This window comes from Melopsittacus undulatus, chromosome 2 (genome assembly GCF_012275295.1).
Source record: "Melopsittacus undulatus isolate bMelUnd1 chromosome 2, bMelUnd1.mat.Z, whole genome shotgun sequence".
In the NCBI taxonomy this organism is placed as follows: Eukaryota; Metazoa; Chordata; class Aves; order Psittaciformes; family Psittaculidae; genus Melopsittacus; species Melopsittacus undulatus.
Window position 1 is genome coordinate 9,480,908 of NC_047528.1, and position 17,576 is coordinate 9,498,483.

General features: G+C 42.5%; 1 protein-coding gene across 1 annotated transcript in view; it reads left to right on the plus strand.

The window, feature by feature from the left end:
* The window catches only part of FAT3 (FAT atypical cadherin 3), a 342,653-nt gene that overhangs the window by 105,004 nt on the left and 220,073 nt on the right, over positions 1-17,576 (plus strand). Inside the window, 1 exon segment of the mRNA XM_034073958.1 lies at positions 13,269-13,583. Within this exon segment, the coding sequence (XP_033929849.1) occupies positions 13,269-13,583 (315 nt within the window).

Sequence of the window (17,576 nt, forward strand, 5' to 3'; positions counted from 1 at the left end):
TCAGAGAAAGTTGTGGGAGCAGCCTGCTGTCTTCCACACAAAAGACCATTAACACCCCCCTCCTAACTTTCAAGGAAGGTGAGAGTATTTGAATTACATTGAGGGCAGGATTTTGGGGCCAGTGAAGTGCAAAAAGTGACTTAGAAGCTGATGATTTCAAGTAGGTGGCTCTTTTGCCTGCCCATTTGGGCTTCAAAAGACTAAACTCTGCAGTTACTTCAGTAGGGCTACAGTGAAATTCAGCATGTAGTCAAGGCCTGGACTGGACTGAACTGAACTGTCCTGCCCCTTTTTGCTCATTCTGCAGATCTGCATGTTCAGGTTTCAATTAAAGGCCACTTCGTCAGTGGCCTAGATTGTCAGCTCAGATGAGGGCATCAGGAGTTTGTTGTGTGGTTTGTGGTATGAATTGGTAGATGCCAGCTTCTCAGCCACCTGTTACCAGCCAAGCACAGATGGTTGTGGCCCTCCTTGGTTAATAATGGAGTTATAGCATGGATGAAAACATGATGCCAGTTTGGTTTCCCTGCAGAGGTTCGGCACCTATGGAAAGAGGACTTGCCTTGCAGAGGGTAATTCCCCATTAGTAAAAGAGGTGTAAGGTGTAAGAACTATTCCTGTACTTAGGAGTGCAACCAGACCTGCTCTTGTACCTGTTGAACAAGGGAAACTGAAATCCCATAGCTTCTCAAGCAAACAGCAAGAGATGCTCCAAATCTTTTTGACGCTGACAGGTGATTTGAACAAAATTTTGGCCTTCAGGCAAACCTTTTGTGTTGTTTTCTGCTGCAGCCACTGAAACGTCTGCTCAGAGCAAAAGCAGCAGCTTGAAGTAGGTTTACACCCTTTGGGCATGAAGGATGAAAGCAAAGGGATGTCTTCTTCAGCCTCTCTAGAGAAGAGAGAGTACACCTGAAAGTGTACTTAGGAAAAATGGAAATGCTTTGCTTCTCGGCAGTTTAAAGCAGTAGTGCTGATTCAAAACAAATCATCCCTTTTTTGACATGCTGACTGTTCTGTATCCTTGCCCCTGTATGGAAAGCCAGTGTGATACAGAGGAAAAAAAACTTCTTGGCCTGAGGAAGAGTTCTACAAGTGGGCTTAGATAAAACTTCAGGTTTTCGTGCATCCAGTCTGCATTTTGCTGGGAAACAGAGTGTGTTGCCTTTGAAAACAGCGAAATTCTGCTACAGCATCATGGGTAATATTGATGAAATACATACTGCTTGGAGAGCCCTTATCCACTGGAAAATTCACTCAAATTGACACAAGGGCAATTGATTGTTTCTACAAAGCCATGAGGTTGGCTACCTTAGAGCCTCTTGTAATCACAGAATCATAGAATGGTTCCTCCTCGGGCACAGAAGGGGTCCAGGCTGTTTGCTGCCTGCCACCCTTGTGGTGCAGGTACATCCCTCCTGATGCTCAGCCTGTGTATGTTGCTCCAGGCTCACAAGTTATCACAGACAGCAGATGTGCTGCTTCTAATGCCTTATACACATCTCCTGAACAGGCTCTTTGGTTTCTTGCATGTCCTTATATGTGAGAAGAAACCAGGAGCTGCTTCTTCATTAGGTGTATTCCTCCCCTTTGTAGGGATGCCAACACAGAGGCTGTTGGGCAACAAGAGTGACTGTAGGAGTGGAGACGGGCAACTCAGCAGTGCTGCCGCAGCCCAGCACCATCCAGTGAAGCTCCTAGCTGGAAGCGCCTTAGAGATAACAGCTGGACAGTGTTCACAGATCCGTAGTGCTTAAAGCCAAAAGAAACAAGATCATTTGGTTTAATCCCCTTTATATAGAATCATGGGATAGTTAGGCTTGGAATATTTCTGTCTGTTGTATATCACTTTTATACCTCTTTACTGGGTGATTTTTCTCTAACTAAAGCATAGCTTACATTAGCCACGAAACGTTCCTCCCCAAACAGTTTGTAGCCCTCATTTGCAGATGTCTAGAGATAGGAAGAAATTGTTCCGGGAGTTAATCACCTGCTTTAGAAAAATAAATAATAAAGAAGGGTATCAAGCTGATTGCTAATTTTATTTTTCCTGGCTTCAGTTCCCAATCATTAGATGTTGTTCCACCTTATTTTGTTAAAGAGCCCTTTACTTCCCAGTAATATTTCCCCATGAACTTTGCATAGATTTTTCTCATCAAGTTGCCTTTCCATCTTGTTTTTAATAAGCTTAGCAGATTAAAATCGTAAACTGTCTTTACTGTAATTCATTGTCTCCGCTGCTTATATTCATTTTGGAGCTCTTATTTTAAAATCTTCTGCTATTTTCGTGACATGTTTTGTAAAATAGACTCGAGTCATGCATAGTACCTGAAAACACAGCTGTGCTGTGCAGGGGGTTTACATGATGTGCTGGTACTGTCTCTGTGCATCACAATCTCCTCTTTCCTGCAGTGTTCATGTTCAAGTGCAGTGTAGCTATTAAACCCCTTTCAGAGGTATTATTTCCTTTTCGACTGTTCTTCTGGGTTTATGTCTGGATCGAGAGAAAGTTAAAGACAGATTTCAGGGTTAATGGGACTTTTTTCATAGGGTTGCGCATTTGCTGTGGACTGAAAGAAACAGCAACAAAGGGAAGGGAGGATGACTCTATTTCCAGTATAATGTATAATAATACTCTATTTACAGTGTAATATATATAACTAAAAGGTGAACGACATTTACTAGGTTGAATATTCCCAGCAAAAAGCACTTATTGTCTGCTCTGGTCAGCCGTTCCAGGCAAACACTGCAGTACTGAGATTCATCAGAAGAGTCAGTGCATCTTTATGCTGTAATTGAGGCACTGCTTTGCTCTCCAGGGCAGCCTCCCCCAGAAACTAGGATTCCCTGCAGAGCTGCATCCACTTCCCTTCCTTACCACCACCTGCAGCAGATTGACACAGATTTTGTATAAGGGTTCTCAAAACAATCTCTCATACTGTAGGCAGTACAAAAGATACAGAGCTCCATGTAAAGGAAGAGGACTCTGCACACAAGTCCCTTTGCCAGGACTTCTATTATAATCCTTTTTAAGCATCCTTTGCCATTTTTCTCCATCTCCCTGCTTCAGTTTTGCTCGACTTTTGATCTCATTTCTAAAATAACCAGGAGCAAACCCTTCTTTTTAAAACAGCTTCTCACTCCTCCTCACAGAGGACACATAGGTCTGGCTTTGGTCTCTATTAATCTACTAAAGAGGATGTACAGAAAATCTGGGTTACACTGGGCATTGGCCAGACCCTTTGGGAAAAAAATGCCTCATACAAACAGGTTATTATGGAGGTCTAACAGCCTTCATCACTGGAGCTAGCAATGTGAGGATTTCTGCTGATGCCATCCCCATGTTCAGTTTGGATGGGAAAGATGCAGAGGTGGGCCCAAGGAATGCTAGAGTTTCGTAATCCTGGTGGTGCTCAGAAAACAGGGCAGAACTCATTGTTTGCTGTAGGGACAAACAGATACAGAGGGATAAATGCATACGAAGAGGTTTATTGAAGAGAATTCACAGTTTGTAATTCATGTAGAAGTGGAAAACCAGGAGCCGTAAGTGCATTAAAAAAGGTAAATAAATGAGTAATCAATAGAGTGAAATTATCCCATGAACTGTTGTTCTTCAGGGTTGCATTAACCATGTGTTCCCACACTAGATCTTCCTGAAAGGGTTTATAAAAGCTTGAGTTGTCTGAATTTTGCACGGCACTTGCCACAGTTGCAAAAATGCACTTTTCATTTGTTTTCCCTGCTCCTTTGGCTGAAAAGTAGATCCTGCTCATGTCCACTGAATAGCACAAGGTTCACCCCATAAATAGGCATCGTATTTTGCTGTATCTCTGAGACCGAAGAGCAAGGTGGACCTACCACCATTAAAGGGACAACAGCAGCATCCCCCTTCATAAAAGTTGAATGGCATGGCTCAAGCCATGCAGGTTGACAGCACATTCCGTTGATCAGAGCAGTGTCTCATGCATTGTCCCGTTGTTCTCAGGCACTTGTAATGAGTAGGAAACAGTACCTGGCAGTGGTTTAGTCATTCCTAGAGCTTCATGGCTCCTCTCAGCCTGGTTTTACTGCAGGGTTTTATTGTATTGTTTGGCAGAGATGGAGTGAGTTAAGCTTTGAAAGAGATTATTCATAAATGAGAGGCTCTCTTTATGGGACTTGTGCTTTTGAAGGCAATTTGGTTCATCCAGAGCTGACCATTGCGGGTTATTTGTTTATCCATATAAGATTGCTCTTTTTTTCAACACCCAAGCAAAAGAAAATATTAAAGGAAGATGGATATGGATATTTCTTTAAATAAGTAGAGGGATGTGATGGAAGATACAGAAACTGTAATAGAGCCTAGTCAGGTAAAAATGTTGACACATCTTATTTCATTTAATTCATAAATGGAAGAAGATAGAGAATTTATTTGACTAAGCCTCTGTTTCAGTGTCTTGATGATATGTTTGGAAAATTGCTCTGGAATTGATGTGTAAGTGACCTTGAAAGATGCTGTATTTAAGTGATAACTCATTTTGAGGTCAAGTTGTAAGCGTTCTCCCTCTGCATCAAATAAAGCAAGCAAAGGAAATCAGTAGCACTGAATTTAAGTCATGTGAAGGTAAAGAAGAAAGAATGTCATCTCAGTACTCAAAATATAAGTAACCTAGAAGGTCAGGCACCTAATCTGAGATGTGCCTGTATGTCAGTGCCATTAAAATTCTGCTTTTCTAGGAAGCCTGCCCTCGTGGCAGCAGTTCTGTAGCCCGGTGTCTCCTTTGGGACATGTGGACAGCTGCGGTCAGACCCCTGAGAAAACCCAGTCCCTATGATGGGTGTCACTGCTAATTCAGTGTGCAAACATATACCCTTTGAATCACATTATTAATATAGATATAAATGTATGTATATATATATACACACACTCCATGTTTGTGGTTATTCATATATACAGCTAGAAAAAGATACATTCATAAATATTAATATATTCATGTATATTATTATAAACAACCATGTTAGCATACATATATATTTAGTCTCAGTTATTTGATTTGAGGAGGTACTGGCCAGGCCTGAACTTGATTATTTCATTTAATTAGTTGAGCTTCACTTCTACCTGTAGTAAATGAAATAAATGCATTTGTGTTTTGGAGCCTGAGACAGGCTGGCCGGGGTCCCTACTAAAGCAGGACACCATCCCCAGCCTGGTGTCAAGGTCATGCCCATGCGAGCTGTGCTGGTGAGGCTGTACCTGATTGAATGACCCCCTGCCAGACCTAATGGTGTATCCAAGTCTCTTTAGTATAGCAGACTTCAGCTGTGCTGTTGGCTGGCCCAAGGCTTCAGAGAGTTTTCATATGTACCTGAACTGGATTTCAGACCAACCAGCCAGACTTGGTCTAAACCATTGCATGGTGGGGGTTTCTTCCATAAACAGAAGTGATTTACAGCCTCTCTGTACACTCCGTGTTGTGTGCACAACAGCAGTGGTGGTCCCTGCTTTGTAAAGAGCCCACACTTGAGATTGCTCCTGCAACACATAGTAGCACATCATGTCCAGTAAGAGTTATAAACTGTACATTATCTACCCACTTATTGATTACATGAGGATATATTACATTTACTAACATGTTGAATGTCCTTGTCATAATCCTGGCTGGGTGTGATGTTGATGATATTGTGTGTAATAACATGGTGAAAGGTTTATTTGCAGGGTAATCCAATGTCAGTAGAAATAGCATTGCTGAGGATTGGCTTTCTAAGTCTATTTTACTGCTCTGGGAACTCAGATAAAATATTCACTGCAGAAACTGCATTTTGAGGTAGCAATTCATTACCTCAAATTTGTACATTCAGAACATCAGTAAAAAAGAGAAAATTAAAATTTAAGCCCTCAAAAGGATTGTTGCCTGTCTTGTGTTGTTTGACCAGCATGGTTTATTATATGTGTTTTATATTTGAACCACACAAAAGAATATTAGGAAGTTCTAGGTATGTATAGCCTCACAAAGTCAATATTGCTTTTGGACTCATTCCTGGGCATGATCTAATCTCCCTTTAAGTCAATGGGGATATTTCCATTCGCTTCAATAGGAGTCGGGTTTGTGTTTTAATATGCATTAAAGCCTACAAAATTTGTGCAATAAAATTAAAACGGGAGGCCACACTTTGCACAATGGGGGACCCTAAATGAAGGCGCTGAAGTAGCATTTAATCACCAGAGTAAGGAGCCTGATTTTCAAAGCTGCTGGCTGTGAGCAGTGGGGGGGATGAGCGATAAGTCTCCTTCATGCTCCAGTTGAGTTTGTGGCTGATGTGATACCGCTGTCCGTATTCAACTGGCACTGGTGATTCACGGCTCAAGAAGGCTTAAAAAGGGGGTGAATATAATGTGTGGTTTATTCTGATTCCTACTGGCTTCGGTGGCCCCATTGTGCTGAATCAGTCTGGCATTGGTGCTCAGGTTCATGTGTTCGTTATGCTGAAACTGTTTCATCCTGGGGGTTATATTTACAGTTTATCCTTAATGGAAATAACAAAATGAATACATATATACATATATACATATATATATACACAGAGCCGTTTGATGAGAAGGGCCTAAACAGAAAAAAAATGTATGGGTTAGACGTAATGTTAGCTTTCAGAAATCATACATTTTCTTCCTTAATAGAGTGTGAAATTCATGTCTACAAATCACAGCATTTTGGTTGATTTTACATTCGTTGGTTTGATGAATAATGGGCTTGCAGCATTTTTAAACTTTTCCTGCCCATGTTAGCTGTCTGCTAAGTGTCCTTCAACAATCACACCTTTGCTCAGTGGAAGGAGTCTGGATTAGCTCAAACAACTGCATTTACACTCACAAGACTGTATGATCCCTCTGTGCAATGACATGTAAGGGGCAGGATCGGTCTGGAGCTTGGAGGCAGGAGCATGGGTAGGTGGCTGTAAAGCCTTCATCTTGTTGCAGCGGGTTGAGGTGTGGAAGTTCCTTCTTCCCCACCTCTGTATTTTAGACCAGCAAATTTTGGATAAAATGTCATTATTCAACAGTTTTCTTCTAAAACTGCATTTATTTATTACTGTTTTCCCAGCAAAGCAATGCAAGGAACGTTGGCTGATGGCTCGGTGACAAGCAAGGTGGTTTGTTTACTGCCATGAGACTCCCAGTCTTTGATGATGCTCATGAATAATTAGTAGCATTTTGGAATAAGTGATTTTTTTCTTTTCTCCCTTTAAGGGATGAAACAGAACCCCAAGTACTTTGCTGTCAGTAGGCATTTCTGGTTGCCTTATTCCTGTTTTAATATGGGGACAAACCAGGTTCTATATGTAGCTGGTTTGCACTGAGTCCCTTTGTTTTGAAGCTGGAAGAGGGAGAGGCAGGTTCAGGGCACAGGAAATATGTTTTTGTAGCACTTTGCACTACATGGCCCTTGCACATATTGAGGGTGACTTTGTACGTGCGCTGGGGCTGGAGTCAGGAATGTGCATCCATCACCTTTAGTCCTCAGTCACCTTAGAGATTATATGTTTTAATAACTACAATTTCAGTTGCACTAGTGAGCATCCAGCTTTGAATGGGAAGGGTCATGCTGCACTCTGGCAGCTGCAAACATCTGGGGTGCCACCTCCATCCTGCACTGCAGATTGTGCTGAGAACAGGTTTTGCCTTTGCTGCCACTCACCCCTCTTGTCCTTTCTATCAGGCTCTGGGAATAAGGGACCATTCACCTTATATGGCCTTTCCTAATTTCCCAATCTGAGAGGCAAGTTTGTGCAATTAACTCATATTCCTGAAAAGGCGTGAGAGAAGAAGCATCATTTTGTAATTGAGGCTCTGAACAACTGAACAACTGAGCTGAGGGTATTCAGGAAGATGTTCCTCTGCAAAACCACTGCAGTATTCTGAAAAGGAGGTAATTGAGGGATTTCCAGTGGTACTTCTGTATGATAGAAGTTTCTGAAAGAGTAGCAGATAGTTTCAAGTCAATCCTGTTTCTGTCTGTGCAGGAATTTCCCACATCTTGTTCATCATTTGCTGAGAGTATGACTACTTACACTGGCAAGTTCTAAAAGTCGGGCTACTGAATCACTCAGGAAAACCATATGCTACAATATGGTTTTGTATGTAGGCAAATAACTTGGGTAGAAGAATAAGTTATATTGTCTTATCAGTACTAAGATGCCAAATGATGGGAGATTCTGCCCCATCCCTGGCAAGGAGTTGCTGCTGCCAGATGTCCTCTGTGTTACATATTTGCACTCCCCTTTTCCTGCCATTGACTCCCACCCATCAGACCTCGATTTGCTTTTCTCAGCTAGATTAAAGAGCCTTGTTACTCCATTCTGTCTTTTCCATGTCCAGCTTCTTACAGACCACCAAGTTGTCTTTTAATCTTGCCTTGAGAAAGACTAAACAGAATTAAACTTCTTTCAATGTTTCTGCTGTTGAGAGTATTCAGGAAGGGTGATCTAACTTTTAGAAAGAAAGTATGTGTGAAGCAGATATCCATGGTGATGGGCACCTATGTAAACACCCAGGCTGACAGCTCCAGTAAACACTCTTTTACAGAGCTGTGGCAGGTCCATCTATCATGCTACCTATACACAAAGTACTGTCAAATGTGTAAAGTAAACAAACAGAGGACAAAAAGGAGGTGAGGAAAGAAATAATGCTTTTTGCTAATCTCTTTCTGTTCTAAGAGCCTCTCAGGTTTCTCGTGACTAGTAAATACATAACCTTCCGATCAGTTTTGAGTAGACCACATCATTTGAAGTGGTCTGTTGAAAAGTGCAGCGACTCAGTGGCAAAGCAATGAGGGAAATCCAGTTTGCCAATTCTTTGTCCACCTCAATAGCCACCAGCTTCTCAATCCCTTTTTTTCTTGCATTTGCCCTCCATAATACAGTGTCTCAGTGTGTGCCACTCGCAGGAGCCGTACAGAAAACATTATCCCATTATTTTCCCAGGGAAAGAGGGAAAACAAGTCTTTAAGAGAAACAAGCCCGCAACCTTTGCATTGCTGGCACACTGCCATGCCCAAGGGCTGCACTTAATTTACATATAAATGTACCCAGGATTTTAATCAGAAGTTAATGCACCCTGTTGTTATTTTCCACTTACAGTGTTTGAGATGCGCGTGGTGCTTGGCGAATCGCATAGGGCAAATGTACTTGGAGGAATGCAGCAGCAAGTGTATTGGTGGCACTGCTTCTTGGATTGATGGCTGGCTTTATTTCTGAGGCTGCCCTTAGCCTGAGGAAACGCTGGCTTCAGTCCTTCAGGGATACAGAAAAATCTGACTGAGGGCAATATAAAGAGCTGGTTTACAGACTGCTCGGTTGGATTTCAGCTGCCTCATGTAAAAATGCATTAGTACCTCTGGTGTACCATCCCAGTGGACAACAACAACATCTGTTTTTTTCTGTCTCATTCAGAAATGCATCTGCAAAAGCTTGGAATTTTTTGAGTTGTAATCACTTTGGAATTTTCAGGATCTCTGCTGGTGCTTCTTCTTACTTCTTGATTTGTTTAGCTCAGGTGGCTTTTTCATGTTTCTCTTTTAAGTAGCAGGCAGCTGGGAAGAGAACACCACAAAAACTGTCCAAGAAAAGCCTTATAGAGATGCTCCCAAAGGTCTCTCCTTTCCTCTGCTCTCCTGGCCCTGAAAACAAAGTTCTGTGTTTCTTTAGTATCTGTTAATATCTGTAAGCTCCCATGAGACCCCACTTGAAGTACTGTGTGCAGTTCTGGTGTCCTCAACATAATGAGGCTATGAGGGTGGTGAGGCACTGGACTGGGTGGCCCAAAAAAGTGGTAAATGCTCCATCCCTGGCAGTGTTCAAGGCCAGGCTGGCCAGAGCCTTGGGCGACATGGTCTAGGGTGAGGTGTCCCTGCCCATGGCATGGGGTTGGAATTAGATGATCTTAAGGCCCTTTCCAACCTAAACCTTTCTATGATTCTGTGATTCATCTGGAAGGTGTCACCTACATGGACAGATGAGCTAAATATTCAGTGAGCATGTGTATTCTTTTAGCTACTAACTTTAGACACATATTTGGGTAGATTGCAAGGAGACACTTTGTGCAGGACTTTTGAGAGCATGGTAGAATATGTTCCTGGGTCAATGGGATGGTTTCCACATGGAAAACCTGAAAGGAGCAAAGACCTTCTTTATATTTATTAAGCTGCTGTGTGGTGGTGACAAGTGAAATGAAAAGACATATTGAGGAAAATTAATTAATTCATTTCTGGGACCTTCTAATAAATCAAAACTAAAAAGAAGAACTAGTGTAGCAGACCTGTTGGCAGTTGCTAACACTTGCTCAATGATCCTTTCCTTCCGAAATACAGAAATGGAAAGTAACTGTTGCCAGGAGTCATAAAATGAAAAACTGACTCAGAAGCTAGATTTATTATCAGCTCAGTATTGGTGAAATTCAGCTTCATAAACAGGTTAATCGGCTAAAACCTACTGTGCTCTCACTGGGGGGAAACCTTACTTATTTCAAATATTGTTTAAAAATCTAAAATAATTCTTCTTGTTTCCTGGATAAATCACCATCTGTAGGAGCATTAATGTTCATCTCATTTCCCTCATCCTTGCCCATGTGGGTTATTCTTTATTTATTTATTTCCACAAGGTCTCATTTATTATGGGCTCTTCTCACCCCTGCGATGTAATTTCTCTTCTGGACTTCAAGGCATTTTTATCACAGTTCACTGCATATTTCACCCATGTTTCTACAGAAAGTCATTACATAGCACAGGCTTCTGCCGACCAGAATGTTTAGAATACACTCTGCCTTTGTCTTCCGGTGCTGTGTCGCTCATCTTTGTTGGGTGAATATATGTAATCAAGAAAGATGTGGATCTAATGTTGCTAGAGAAAGTCCTAAGCCTGTACATGGCTGCAGTTGGTTCTGCTCATTTCCCCTTCCTCTCTATATGGTCGATTAAATGGTAGGAAAATACTTGCCAGTTCAAATTAGCATCAAAAACCAATTTAAAATATCCAAAATTTGGAAGAAATAGGTAAATAATAATAATAATAATAATAAAAATCCTATAAAACAAGTGAAACTACATCAGGCATCTCTGTACCTGTATGCTTGGTTCTGTACTGCTCCATCTTCAGAGCGAGTTGGATGGGGGTATGAGGAACAACGTCCTGATTCCCGGGGGACAGGCAGCATCCCTTCTTGCTCTGTGGGCTTCTCTGTATTACCCCAGGGGTGGCAGTCCCTTAGGATGAAGTTAATATCACTCAACTCCTGCTGCTGCTCCTCAGAAAAGCAATTTAGTAAGTTTGTAAACTCCAGTATAGAATGTGTTCTGCTGAGGAATGTCTGGGGAAGCCTGCACCAGGGCAGTTCATATTGTTCAAAATCAGCGGCTCTATCACACCATCAAATTCATCCCTTCCGCTGATGTCTCACAAGCACAGGGCCATCATTTTTATAGCTGCTACTCAAGACATAGGATAGACTTAGCAATTAATTTTTAAATCAAAGGTCCTGTGTGAATCCAGTGTCATAAGGGGATTAATTGCTGGTATAATTTAAGAATCCAGATTTGAGGCATAACTTGTAAGACTGAGGCTAAGGAATAATGCAGATAAATTACACCTGAACTTTACATACCCATTAAGAAGGACTACTGCTAGGACTGACAAGGAGGATCTTGGCAGCGTGCACTCTGCAGAGTGGGTCAGCATGGAGCCTGCACCCTCCTTAGCAGTGCCCAAAGTCTGCCCAAAGCACCACTCTGCCTAGTCCAGTGTCTTGAAAGCCTTTCTAAGAGTTGATGCTATCACAGAAAATTTCAGTGCAGTCTGATGCTTGGAAAAAAGACCCAAACCAAAGCCAAAAAGGCACACACATCCCTTATTAGCACTGATCTTAGAGCACCTCTTTCCTCAGTGAATAACTGATAATGCTGTTGTCAATAGCATCAAGTACCATCTGAGACTAAATTCAGGTTTATTGTGTTATCATTTTGCCCTTCAACATCTTTACCAGTTTTCATATACTAATGACATGACTTGACAGCCTGCAAACTGTCTTAGTATTTCTCAAGCTTGAGATCCACTTTATTAATGCATCACCCAAGTTTAATAATGCTGTATTTAGGTAGGAAAATATTTTTGGTATTTGTGTGGTGGGAAAGTGCATTTGTTTATTTTGATGCTGGTGTGGTTGTGTGTGTGGCACTGGTGTATTTGGTCCTCTGCATTTGTGGTTGGCGCTAAAGTCAGTGAAGGTTTAGACTACACAAATAAGAGTGGGTCATATATTACTAGGAGGTGTTTGTGGCTTAAGGGCCATATATCTGTTTGTATAAAAGCTGTCCTGATTTTGGTGTTCATGTCAGGAGGAGGATGGATTTGTGCATCACTTTAGGTAGAAATGAGGTGGGTGAAGTCCTTAATGGCAGAAACCATTATGAGCATGGAGTGGTACTTGGATGGAGTGCTGTATGCCATTCAACTCTGCAGCTGTGTTCTACAAAAAACACGCTTTCTCTCATCATTTCATAGTACCAGATAGGAGACCAACTGATGTTTTCTTACATCAGTACTTAAAGTGGTCAAACCCATCCTTCCTCCATGATAAAAGAGGATATAATTGTGGTCTAAGAACTTCTACTATGTGAGTTTTCAATTGCTTGTTATCTAGGATTTTGTTATTGTGCAGTGTATCATAGAATCATAGAACCATCTCATTATTAAATTTACCATTTATTTTACATTTTTGAATGGATTTGTTTTAAACTGCCATCCAGTTTTCTTTTTTAGCAGGGGAACTGACATGAACTTGGAAAGGGAAGCCACTTTCTATTGTGCAATTCATTGTCAATGGTGATATCCCTCTGTTTATCCTTTGATATTTATAGACATTCACCAGAATCTGTATAAAATGGTTGATTTTAGAAAATCAGAAAATTATTAATTGATTAATTGATTGACTGGTTAAAATTATATTGTTTTCTTCTGCTATTCTGCCAGCTACAGTCCCAGCAAAGAATGGGCTTTGAGGTTAGGACACTTATGAAGATCCCTCTTTCTGCCTACCCCCCTAAATTTCTTGGGACAAAGGACTGAGACATTGAGTGGGGTTCAGGAATAAATGCCCAAGTTCAAGATTCTGTTTTCAGTTTTCTGCACAACTTTATCTTTTCTAAGGGTGGAGTATTTTCATACGCTGAGTGCATTTCAAAATAGATGTGATGTTTCATTAACCATATTCCTGAGATTCTCTGCTTGCTGCTTTTCTGCAGGAGTTATCTACACAGCAGATATTCTTGACCGAGAGACAACCAGATCCTACTGGCTGACAGTGTATGCAACTGATCATGGTGTCGTCCCACTCTACACTACCATCGAAGTCTACATTGAAGTGGAGGATGTGAATGACAACGCTCCTCTCACCACTGAACCTATCTATTACCCAGCAGTCATGGAAAACTCCCCAAAGGATGTATCTGTCATTCAGATCCAGGCCCAGGATCCTGACTCCAGCACTACTGAAAAACTGACTTACCGAATTACAAGCGGAAATCCCCAGAACTTCTTTGTAATCAATCCCAAAACAGGTAACACAATCTTGCTGCCTTAGGGTGGTGGGAAAATGCAGTTTAAATATTCATCAGCCTTGCTCCCCTTTGGGATCCACTGCTGTTGTATTGCTTTCCAAAGCTCTGTTTTCTGATAAGTTATGTATCTGCAGCATTTTGTATGTGTCTAAACCCTCCTTTTCTTCAGTACACGAACCCAGTAGCAGATGATATGCTGCAGATGTGCTGCTGCAGCCATCACTCTTCTGTAGGTCACCAAATAACTTCTGGCTGTTACTTCTTCCCTGTGTCTGTAGCAATGAGACTTTGCTACACTGAGTTCGCAGAGCAATGCTGAGAAGCAGATTCAAGCCGTTGCAGTTTACAGAGCAGTATTTCATCCTTTGTAACCTAGAGTAGCACCACTGAAAGTGAGCGGCATGATGGTTGTCCAGCACGTGTAATTAGGCTCTGCATTACAATAGCTGGATGTGATTCTTCAGCTTGTTCTATACAAAAAGAGAATTTAAATTACCTAAAAGCTCCTCTGGCTTTTAAAAAACATAAAAAAAAGAAAAATCTATGTGTTTACATTGATTTGTAACAGCTGGGGGTGTAGCCTGTGGGTGCAGTGTTGCAAATACAGTGTTTGTTTTAAGTTAAAGTGCTATTGTTAGCCGGTGTGGAGCACTGTGGCCATGCAAACTGGCTCTGCATATCTCTGTACCCTCCGAGATTTTGCTGAACCAGGTGTCGTAGGTGTCTTGTTGATCAAGAAGTCATTCCAGTGGGCTTAGCCTAAAGTTGTGGATGCTCTGATGGATGCTTGCCTGCAGGTGATCCTCACTCCAGTGTGTACCTGTCAGTCCCTCACTCATCTAGCTGATGGGGACCCATCAGCATGGTCTGGAGCTAGCGAATAGAGGGTGTCTTCTGCAGCAACAAGCTGGCCTTCATCAAAGTAGTTCAGAGGATTCACACAGCTTTATGCTGGTTGTAACACTCCTGGTTTTGATTTGTCTTTTAAAGTTTATTTATATCTGCTGCAAATTTCTAGCTAGCAAAAAACCAGAAGGAATAGATCTGAGAGGCAATATTTTTAATTTGGTGTATAAAAATGGTAAACTAAATAGGCTTTCAACATTTGGCTGGGCAAATCCTGTTGCAATGTGTGGCATACGAAGGGGTCGGGATCTTTTCAGGCATAAGCCCAGGTGAAGAATCATGGAGTATGTATAATCACTGTGTTCAATCTGCTGAGCCCTAAGGCATATCTCTCACTTATTTTTAGCACTTGAAATGGCCGAAGATGGCTATTCCATCTGCATCTCTTCTCCCCCTCCCCACCCCATAAATCCCATCTGGGCAAAGTAGCAGTTAGGACTCTGCAGTCTTTAATGCTTGTGCTTCCCTCCTGTTGGCTCCTCTGCAGAGCAGCCTGTTTAGCACAGCTCTACTTATCCACATGGCAGTCGGTCTGAGCCCATGACCAGGACAGAGCTGGGCACACGGCAGCCCAACAGCACCCTAGCCTGGTGGGGTGGCTCCTTATGCCACTGGAACAGTTTGCAGGGATACCTTTCCCTAACAAAGCAGGCTTCCTTGTCACAGTTAACACTGATGATGGTTCATCCATTTTCTGCTGTGGAAATTACTGTCTGAAAACTTAAAGACTTTAGGATAAGTAACATTGCTGCTTGGGCAACTCTCAAAGAGCCCTTTTTGTGTTCAGGGAACATCCTGGCTAGTGATCTGTAATGGAGAGGATAAACCATTCCCTTCTACCACACAAAGGCAGAGCAGTGAGAGCCAGGCAAGGTTGCCTCCTCTGGTTTAGTTTTGCCTTTGAAAATGATGGGATGGAGAGAGTGTGTGTGCACAACGGTGCCTTGTTCTGGAAGGTTGTCATTGTGGACACAAGGATTTCAACCTCCCTTGGGAAGTATTGGCGAGTGTCAAGCTCTTCCTGCCTGCCCCTGACATTGGGTGGCTTTATCCTGATGGGATGCTGATGTCTGAGGAATAAAAGCATAATGGATTTCCCTAGAAAGTACCCCTGTGGTTTCTGGCCAAGCTTCTTTCAACCATCTCCCTGCAGTGCACTAGTTTGTCTAAGACAGCAATTCACACTGTAGTTGTTTTATACAGGCGACTTCTGCATACACAGGAGAGGTTCAGAGCATTCTGGCCCTGCATGCTCACTGGAATTCAGCACAGCACTGACTCATGTAGTACTTTGCACAGTAGCCCTAAATGAGACAGCATGCTGTATAATCAAGATGAAAAGGTTTAACGTGAACCCAAATATGTGGCGACTGCTGCATACATGGTCTGAGCGAGCGGTGGTCCTGCCATCAGGGTAGAGCAGTTGTTTGTGAGAAAGGGGATCTTCTATTTACTGTGTCACTTTGGAAGTTTAGGCAGTGCCAGCAAACTGGCATCTCGCTCCTGTGAGTAATCAGGTGCTGAAGACAGCATCCTGCATTTTTACATCCTTGTGTGGGAAGCAGCAGAAGTCAGCCTCAACCGGAGACAGGGAGTTGGCTGGAGCACTCGGATGCTTTTGAGGTACTGAGAAGTTACTCCTATTGCTGACTGGTTGGACTTTGCTAATGTGCTCAGGGTTAAACCTCTCTGTCAGAAATAAGCATCCCCTAAATGCAGATTATGCGGAGGCTCAGGAGGGCAGGCCTGAGAGCAGAGTTTGGCTTCCTTCACTGCAAAGAAGCACGGATCATGGTTCACAGATCGCTTCCTTAGATTACTTAGCTCTATCGCAGCAAGAAATTTCTCACTGTTGCTGGAGAATAAGGCCTTGTCCTCCTGTGCTCTCTTTCTTATTTTAGGACTTGCTGCACTGTACTCAGTTTTGTTACAAAGCGCACAGTGCCCAAGATGTGTCATGGCTTGTGGCATGTGTCTGGTGGCATTTCAGGCATTTCTAGCCTGCCTGCAGATGATGTGGTTATCTGCAATGCTGATGGACACAGCACAGCCTGGGAAAAGTTGATAATCCCATCTTTTTATGTAGTCCTTGCCAGCACAAAGAGGAATGCCCTGGGTGTTGCTGCACCCTGCTTGTGGCATGTTCTTCTCTGTCTTTGCACAGACTAGTGCTCCTTCTCAGTGGTTGTTGGAGCTCAGCAGTGACTTGAGCTCCAACAGTGTTTGTCAGTGTTGTTAAATCTGACTTTTAGCTGTTTTATAGCTTGTGCAGGTCATGCAGATTCCCAGAGGCACATGTACCACTATGTGTGTTGCTACCTGATCACGGCATGAAGGAGGGAGATAGGGAGTACAGGTTTTGTTCCCAGTTTTGATACAAGATTATAATTGCAGCCAAATCTTGGAATGTTAATTGATTATCTGGATAGCAGAAGTAACAATACTTGTATGCCGTGTCTATAGGTAGAAGAAAGCTTTTAGTAGACAACCTGTCACTTCGCTCAGTTTTATAGACTGGCACAGTTCTGGGTGGCTATTTTAGGTGCTATCAGACTGCAAATACATCGCATGCATTTGGATCCATTTGCAGGCATTTTTCAGACCTTTCACAATTATCTCTTGCAATTTGCTCTATGGGCTTGAAGAGAGAAAGAGTTGCTCCTGCAGGAGCCAAGAGCTGCTAAAAGCTGCTGAGAGCAAGACTTTGGCACTAAAGTCACCCTGGGCAGCTTGTGCTGAGAGCATAAGTACACGTGTGTGGTGGGGGCTCTCCCTTGTGGGCTTGGGGTTTAAATAGGTGCTCTGGGGGAGGAGAATGGGAACATGAGAAGCCTTGCTATGGCTAGGTATGGAAAGGCAGCGTGGGCAACCTCCCATGAAGGTCTTTGTTTTCTCACCTCAATTACTTTTAATAAAACACAGCTGAACATCACTTTGCACCTCAGCCCCACACTTTCGTCTCGTGAGCTGATATTCATAGGTACAAGCACTAAGTGAATAATGCAGCACATGAGTACGTGTGAAACCATACATCATTCACACTGGAGAACAAGGCAGCCTTGTTCTGCAAACTGGTGAAGGCTGCTG